The following is an 8,229-nucleotide window of genomic DNA, read 5'->3' on the forward strand; positions in this document are numbered from 1 at the left end:
CACACCTCCTACCGGTTAGGGCCCATGTTTACATTTTTTAAAAAAATTGAGCCCTAGCTTGTTTGCCTCTATGGTTGGAGCATAGGTCTGCGGACTGTAGGGTCCCAGGTTTGATTCAGGTCGAGGTCACATGCCCAGGATGTGGTCTCAGTTCCCAGTAGGGGACGTGCAGGAGGCAGCAGATCCATGATTCTCTCTCACTATGGTTGTTTCTATCTCTCTCTCCCTCTCCCTTCCTCTCTGAAATCAATAAAAATATATTTTAAAAAATTTTATTTCAGAGAGGAACTGAGAGGCAGACAGAGATGGAAACATCCATGATGGGAGTGAACCATGGATAGGCCGCCTCCTGAATGCCCCCCTACTGGGGATCTAGCCTGCAACCCTGCAGGTGCCTCACAGGGAATAGAACCCTGGCCTCCTGGTTCATAGGTCAATGCTCAGCCACTGAGCCACACCCGGCCTGGCCCAGGTTTATGTAACAGAACCAATGGCACAGACACTAGGATTGCTGAGATCTGGTGAACTGGCTCACACTTTCTCAATAATGGACATGAGTGCCCAAGCTGGTTTGGCCCAGTGGGTAGAGCATCAGCCTCAAGACTGAAGGTCTGATTCCAGTCAAGGGCACATGTCCGAGTGGTGGGCCCAATCTCCAATGTGGGCCCAATCCCCCATGGGGGCAAGCAGGAGGAGGCCAATCAAAGATTCTCCCTCATCATTCATGTTTCTATCTCTCTCCCTCCCTCTCCTTCCTCTCTGAAATCAACAAAAATATATTTTTTTAAAAATGAACGTGAGCTTCTCCCTTCAGAAAATATCACCTGGCAGGTGCCAACTGACAGTCCTGTTGTCTTGATACAATGTCAGCCCCCAAGAGAAAACCAGAATTTTGGAACAAGGTGTGTCCCACCACATGAGCTAGACCGCTCCCCAGTGCTGACACCTTTTCTAGGGGGCTCTGTGGGAACAGCAACACCTGTGAGCTTTGATGATGTGATTAAATGCATCAGCACGGGAAGGTCTCTAGGACTTAGAGACACAAGGCGTCACTTTACATCACCTGCATGAGGACAAGAGTCACCCAGCAAGACAGCCCTGGGGACTGTGACAGAACAGAATAGAAACTATTCAATATTCCCCAGCCAGAGGGCTCGGTGGTTGAATATTGACCTAAAACCAGGAGGTCACAGCTTGTTATGCCCAGATTTCAAAATCCCCCAAACAGACCACTAGGGAGCCCAGTCTGATGCAAAAGCAAAGAGTCTTTATTCAAGCTAGCTTGGTCCCTCTGCCTCCTTTACAGGCAGGATTCGAGAGAGCCCAGAGTCCCAAGAGAACAAAGAATTTATAGGGCTTGGGGTTGGGGGGTGAAGGCACTTGGTTGATTCCGGTTGGTTGAGTGAGGGGGGGGGGCGCTAGTTTCCCTTGCTTTCCCATTGGCTGAGATAAGGGCAGGCTGAGTAACTGATACATTCTGTGGCTTTCCTGGGAGAGGAGTTAGGGACACAACTATCAGTTCCGTTCTGTCCTTTTGTTAGGGACACAGCTATCCCCAGTTGGGGTGTGAAGGAGGCAGCCCATCAATGGTTCCGTTTCATCATTGATGTTTCTCTCTCTCTCTCTCTCCCTCTCCCTTCTTCTCTGAAATCAATATAAAATATATTTTTTAAAAACATGACTTCTGTAACCATCTCACAGGCAGTGAGCATGAGACATGGATTAATAACTGTCTCACCCTGTGTGACTCCGTGAGGGGTCACTATGATGACGTCACCACATACACAAGGTTATCTGGGCGCCTGCCTGTGTGTGAGGCTGCACAGAGATGGTGACACCAAAACCTTGGAAAGTCCCTGAACAGCACAGCGCCTGGGCCCGGCCTCGGGGACAGTGTGACGGGCGCCCCGCGCAGGAGGAGGGGCAGGACCGACTCCCAGGGCCCAGGCCTGAGCTCAGGGCTCCGCAGGGGACAGAGTCTGGGGGGGGGCAGCTCCGTGTGGGGGACTCCCCAGCGCCCTGGTTTCACTTCTCCTCTCCCAACCTGTGTCTGAGCCTCCTTCCTGGACACTCGTGACGCGGCCCCACTTCTCACTCCCATTGGCTGAACGGTTTCCAGAGCAGCCAATCAGCGTCCCCGAGGCTCCCGGTTATAACTCCTCCGCGGAAGCACCTGGACTCAGATGGTCCCCCGACGCCGAGGATGCGGGTCCTGAGCCCCCCCACCCTCCTCCTGCTGCTCTCGGGGGCGCTGGTCCTGACCCCCAGCTGGGCCGGTGAGTGCGGGGTCGGAGGGGGCGGCGGTGCGGGGAGGAACGAGGGGACCCGACGGGGTCGCGGGACCGGGAAGGCGCGTGTCCAGCCCCGGCCCTGCCCTCCGTCCGCCCCCCAGGCCCCCACTCCCTGAGGTATTTCAGCACCATCGTGTCCCGGCCCGGCCGCGGGGAGCCCCGCTTCCTCGCCGTCGGCTACGTGGACGACACGCAGCTCGTGCGGTTCGACAGCGACGCCCCGAATCCGAGGGCGGAGCCGCGGGCGCCGTGGATGCAGCAGCCGTGGGTGGAGCAGGTGTACCCGGGGTATTGGGACCGGGAGACAGAGATCAGCAAGAGCAACGCACAGACTTTCCGAGTGAACCTGCAGACCCTGCGCGGCTACTACAACCAGAGCGAGGACGGTGAGCCGCGCGCCGGGCCCGTCACGACCCCCCTCCCCATGGACGGGTGGGGTCGCCCCGAGGGTCCGGGTCCGAGCGTCACCCCCAGGCGGCGTGACCCGCCCGGCCCCCACCCGGGAGGAGCCGCGGGGACTTTGACCCGATTTCACTTTAGTTTTAGATTCAGTCCCGGTGGGGCGGGCGGGGCGGGGCTGACCTCGGGCGGGTTCAGGGTCTCACACCATCCAGAGCATGTTTGGCTGCGATGTGGGACCAGACGGGCGCCTCCTCCGTGGATACGTGCAACACGCCTATGACGGCGCGGACTACCTCGCCCTGAACGAGGACCTGACCTCCTGGACCGCGGCCGACATGGCGGCTCAGATCTCCAAGCGCAAGTGGGAGTCAGACCATTGGGCTGAGGAGATGAGGAACTACCTGGAGGGCCCCTGCATGGAGTGGCTCCGCATTTACCTGGACAAAGGGAAGGAGACCCTGCAGCGCGCAGGTACCAGGGGCCCTGGGGCCGCCCCCTCTCCCCGGGTTGGGACTCCTACAAGGAGACAGGACAGGGGGTCAGTGTCAGACACCCCGCCTTGGGGTCAGGGAGGGAGTCCCCCTGGATGTCAGGTCAGGTACCAGAGGAACCCCCTCCTCTCAGGGACAGTTAGGGGTGCATGCTCTCCTGAGGTGCAGGGAGACCTCCTGAAATAGCCCATCAGCGGTTCCCATGGGCCCTGCAGGGGCTCTGGGACCCACGGGACGTTCTCTTTCAGGCCTTGTGCGCTGCCCACACCCACTGTGTCTGAGGCCTCACCCCAGCTTTTCTGACTCACATGGCCTCCTGCCCTGGGCTGTGTCTCTCTGATTCTAGAACTTTCTAAAGACTAGGAGGTCCTTCCAGGTGCCTCTGTGCAGGCTGGTGTGTGGGCTGTGTGCTCCCTCCCCCACCCCAGGTGGTTGTCCACTCTCAGGACGGTCACATGGGCGCTGCCGGAGTGTCCCATGGCGGATGCAAAGTTCCTGCATTTTCTCCCCTCCCCTCAGACCCTCCAAAGGCACACGTGACCCACCACCCCGTCTCTGCCAGTGAGGTCACCCTGAGGTGCTGGGCGCTGGGCTTCTACCCTGCGGACATCAGCCTGACCTGGCAGCGTGACGGGGAGGACCAGACCCAGGACATGGAGCTGGTGGAGACCAGGCCTGCGGGGGACGGCACCTTCCAGAAGTGGGCGGCCGTGGGGGTGCCCCCTGGAGAGGAGCAGAGATACACGTGCCATGTGCAGCACGAGGGGCTGCCCGAGCCCCTGACCCTGAGATGGGGTGAGGAGGGGGCGTGGGCACAGAGCCTCTTCTCAGGGGAGCATGGCCCTGGGGGACCTCAGTGGGGTCAGGGCTGAGGCCTGGGCTCAGGGCCCTCACCCTCTCTTCCCTTCTCCCTCCAGAGCCGCCTTCTCACACCTTCATCTTCATCATCATGGGCATCGCTGGGGGCCTGGTTCTGCTGGGAGCCGTGGCTGGAGCTGTGATGTGGGGGAGGAGGCGCTCAGGTGGGCAGGGGTGGGGTCTGAGTGTTTTGTCCCACTGAGGGTTGAAACCCAGGTAGACGTGTGTCCCACCTCATTCATGGGAAGCACCATCCCCACCCGTGTGATGGCCAGTGTGGGGCTCTGTGCTCACACTTACTCTGTAGTGAGGCCCGTGGGAAAATGAGGGACCCACTTATCACCTGATGATGCTGGTGGTGGGGACCCCGTTCCCAGCAGCCCCAGGTCAGAGGGCAGGTCCCTGCTGAGCACAGACCTCCAGGAGGGCGGTGGGTTCAGACCCCACACATGCACTTCCCTCAGGTTTCCTGGTCCTGCCCTGGGTCTATACACAGGGTTCTGGAAACTTCTCTGGGGCCCAGGACTAGGGCTTCCTTTAGGACCTCATGGCCCTGCCTCCTCCCTGGTCTCTCACAGGATGTTTTCTTCCCGCAGGTGGGAAAGGAGGGAGCTACTCTCAGGCTGTCAGTAAGTATGGAGGGGGACCCCTGAGGCTCTGTGACAGTGCAGATGGGAGCCATAGGGACCCCCTCCCCCCATAGTTCCTCCTTAGTCTCCTGCCCTGGGGCTCTGACCCTGGCCTGGTGTGTCCCCCACCAGGCAGTGACAGCGGCCAGGGCTCTGATGTGTCTCTCTCGGCTTCTAGAGGTGAGACCCTGCCGTGGGGAGGGGTGGGCAGAGGGGAGGACTGGGTGGTGGGGAGTCTGTGGGACACTGTGAGCATGAAGTGGGCTTTGAGAATGTCACCAGTTACAGCCACTGACCTAAATCTGTTCATGATGCTTGTCCTCCACAGCGTGAGGCAGCTGCCTTGTGGGGACTGAGTGATGGAAGATGTTCACGCTCCCACTTCCTGACTCAAGAACCTCTGATTTGGGGGCTGGCCTGCTCTGCTCCCCACACTTTCCTGTCAGCAGAGGCGGGCTGGGCCCTCCCCATCCCTGCCTTTACTCCCTGGTGCTCTGAGCTGCAACTTCTGCTTTGTATTGAAATGAGACTGTGGGTTGACCTCGTGTTTTAATTCTTGACGTGACTGGTGACAGGTAATTAAAGGAGACTCTTTAATTAATTATTTTCTCAGAGGAAATAAATGGAAGCACCAAGGATTCTGCAGATTCCTGTCTATTTTGTGCTCTTTGCAGGGGGGACGGGAGAGGCTGTGAGGACAGAGTGTGGTCGGGGCCTGTGCACAGGTGGTGCTCAGTGCATTGTAGTCACTCTTCAACCGGGTCACCTCTCAACCGGGTCACCTCTCTGCTCCTCTGACCTTCTCCCTCAGTGTTCCCTGTCCCACCAGAACCTGTGGTCACAGGGACACACAGGCCTTGTCACTTGTTCAAATGAATCACATCTCCAGGCCCCTCGTCATCCAAGGCTCAGGTCTGGGTCAGGCCCTCAGAACCTCTCTTCTGGGTGTTTGTTGTTTCTTTGCTTTTGTGGATATGATGCCTGTTACTGTGTTTGTGTAGGAGTTTTGGTCTCATTCTCTGGGTATCCCCGTCTGACAGTATCAGGGCTCATTTTTGCCGTCATTGTCCCGCTAGCCCAGGGGTCCCTGCACACAGGACTCTGGTTGGAGAGATACATTTCATTCCTGCTCTTGCCTCCTTCTAGGGCCTCAAGGTTCCAACCCTCTGATCAGCTTGGTCTTTCTGGGGACCAGCCCCCACCCTGACTCTCTCCAGGACCCTCAGCCAAGAGCCATCTCATCAGCCTCCCACAGACACTTGTCACTCAGGATATGCCCAGGGTTTTAGGAGCTCAGTGCCAGGAGCCAGGGGCAAAGACCAAACACTTTCTCAGATCCATTAATAGCAACAGTGTCCCAATAATTGAAGATGTTGGCACCTTACTAGAATCCCACCTACTCATGAACACTGTGTCGAATCCATCGTCCTTTAAGGTTGGTTACATGGCCCGGACACTTAGGAACATTGCCCAACAGTTGTAGTCAGAGGAGAAATTGAATTCAGCCCTAATGTGATGTTGCTGCCCACCTCCCAGCACTGAGAATGACAGAGTCAGACAAAACCAATTGTTCACAAGAATGTGGACTCGTTCTGTCTCATATATTCCTGGTGGAAAAGTAAGTTGTTCCAAACCTGGTGGAAAATGCATTGGCCCCACTCCCTGCACCTAGAGACTGAGAGCAGGATGGGGTGTCAGGGAGTCAGAGGCTGAGCGTCACCGACAGGATGACAGGAGATCACACATGGGTCGGGGGAGAGAGTGAAAGGCTCAGAAGGACAGATGGACCAAACGGAGAGACGCATGTTGGCAAAAGTGTGGAGAAAGGACACCCCCTACCCATGTTGGTGAGAATGTACTTGTTCTCCAGAAAGAGATTTTCAGCCCTTATATACCTCAAACCACCCAACTTACACGATGGCTCCCTTTCACTGGTTGGGCACTCCTACTGTGTCCCCCAGTGCTTCCCAATGCGGTGCCTCACATGGGCTGTCACAGCCGGAAATGTTATTCAAGATGCCAACTCTCCCACCTCCACTTTGAAAGAAATAATAAAAAGAGAAGATTTAATGAGGTTACACGGATCTCACATATCCTGGAGTTTAGGGCGAGTCACTCTGCCCCATGGGACACCTGTACATTCCTCAGCAGAGACGGGTGAGATAAGGGAAGCAATTCCATTGGAGGGTAAGGAAATCAGGATGAGCAGTTGATGTAGAAACACAAAGGTGGGAATGGCACCTAAGTGTTTCTTCTCAAGGGACGCCGAGAGGTACCTGTTGGCAACTCTCCCTGGACAGGAATGAAGGGACCACAGGCCCCCAATTCAATTAGTGACTCCACACGCCCCCTGGATAGAAGGAAGGAACATTTTCCGGATGCATTGTGACCTTTTCTTACTTCACAGAATGCGTTTCTTACTCTTGTGCACAGTGTAGGAGTTTTACAGAGAAAGTTGTTGATCCATCAAGTCCCCAATCAAATATTGACAAGAAACCATAACTCATTTTCCCAGCCGCGACCGGAATTCCTGCCCAACACGTTGTAGGGAGGGCAGGATGGAGGCAGGTCCTCAGAACCATGGCTGATTTCTTCTCGAGTCTGAGGAGCCTAAATGCCAAGGCAGGTCAGGCAGCCGCAGGACAGACCGAGAATTACATCCTGCCCTGGGTCTATACACAGAGTTCTGGAAACTTCTCTGGGGTCCAGGACTAGGGCTTCCTTTAAGGCCTCATGGCTGTGCCTCCTCCCTGATCTCTCACGGGATGTTTTCTTCCTGCAGGTGGGAAAGGAGGGAGCTATGCTCAGGCTGCCAGTGAGTATGAGGGGGTGACCCCTGAGACCCTGTGACAGTGCAGATGAGAGCCTTGGGGGGAACCCACTCCCCATATTTTCTTCTTTAATCTTCTTTCCTGGGTCTGACCCTGTCCTGCTGTGTCCACCGCAGGCAATGACACCACCCAGGGCTCTGATGTGTTTCTCTGGGCCTATACAGGGGAAGCCCTACCAAGGGGAGGGGTGGGCAGAGGGGAGGACTGGGTGGTGGGGAGTCTGTGGGACACTGTGAGCATGAAGTGGGCTTTGAGAATTTCACCAGTTACAGCCACTGAGCTGAATGTGTTCATGATGCTTGTCCTCCACAGCGTGAGGCAGCTGCCTTGTGGGGACTGAGTGATGGAAGATGTTCACGCTCCCACTTCCTGACTCAAGAACCTCTGATTTGGGGGCTGGCCTGCTCTGCTCCCCACACTTTGCTGTCAGCAGAGTTGGGCTGGGCCCTCCCCATCCCTGCCTTTACTCCCTGGTGCTGAGCTGCCACTTCCTGCTCCGCATTGAAATGAGACTCTGATGTGACTTTGTTCATTGCTTGCCATGGACCGTTGAAGGGTTAATTAAAGGAGAAGATCCTAAAGTTTGAGAGGAAATGGATGGAAGCACTGAGAACTTTTCAGAAGCCATGTGTTTGCAGTGCTGAGCCTGTCCCAGGTGGGACAGGAGGGGCTGTGAGGAGGAAGCGTGGTTGGGGCCTGTGCATGGTCAGTGCTCAGTGCATCGTGG

The 8,229-nt window shown here is 56.4% G+C and overlaps 1 protein-coding gene across 7 annotated transcripts; it reads left to right on the forward strand.

Moving 5' to 3' along the window:
- Window positions 1-2,144: 2,144 nt before the first annotated feature.
- On the forward strand, window positions 2,145-7,978 carry LOC102432715 (patr class I histocompatibility antigen, B-2 alpha chain-like). Of its 7 annotated transcripts, none has more exons than XM_014450043.2 (8): window positions 2,145-2,276; window positions 2,393-2,677; window positions 2,889-3,164; window positions 3,704-3,979; window positions 4,102-4,206; window positions 4,639-4,671; window positions 4,804-4,851; window positions 5,000-5,310. In XM_014450043.2, the coding sequence occupies exons 1-8, from the start codon at window positions 2,204-2,206 to the stop codon at window positions 5,002-5,004; spliced, it is 1,101 nt and encodes a 366-aa protein (XP_014305529.1). In that variant the 5' UTR covers window positions 2,145-2,203; the 3' UTR covers window positions 5,005-5,310. The 7 variants fall into 7 exon arrangements, with proteins under 7 accessions (XP_014305529.1, XP_006108087.1, XP_023604454.1 ...); XM_023748686.1 differs by having other exon boundaries at window positions 2,179-2,276; window positions 2,363-2,677; XM_006108025.3 differs by lacking the exons at window positions 4,639-4,671; window positions 4,804-4,851; window positions 5,000-5,310 and adding exons at window positions 7,454-7,486; window positions 7,815-7,978.
- The last annotated feature ends 251 nt before the right edge of the window (window positions 7,979-8,229 follow it).

This window comes from Myotis lucifugus, unplaced genomic scaffold (genome assembly GCF_000147115.1).
Source record: "Myotis lucifugus unplaced genomic scaffold, Myoluc2.0 scaffold_1675, whole genome shotgun sequence".
In the NCBI taxonomy this organism is placed as follows: Eukaryota; Metazoa; Chordata; class Mammalia; order Chiroptera; family Vespertilionidae; genus Myotis; species Myotis lucifugus.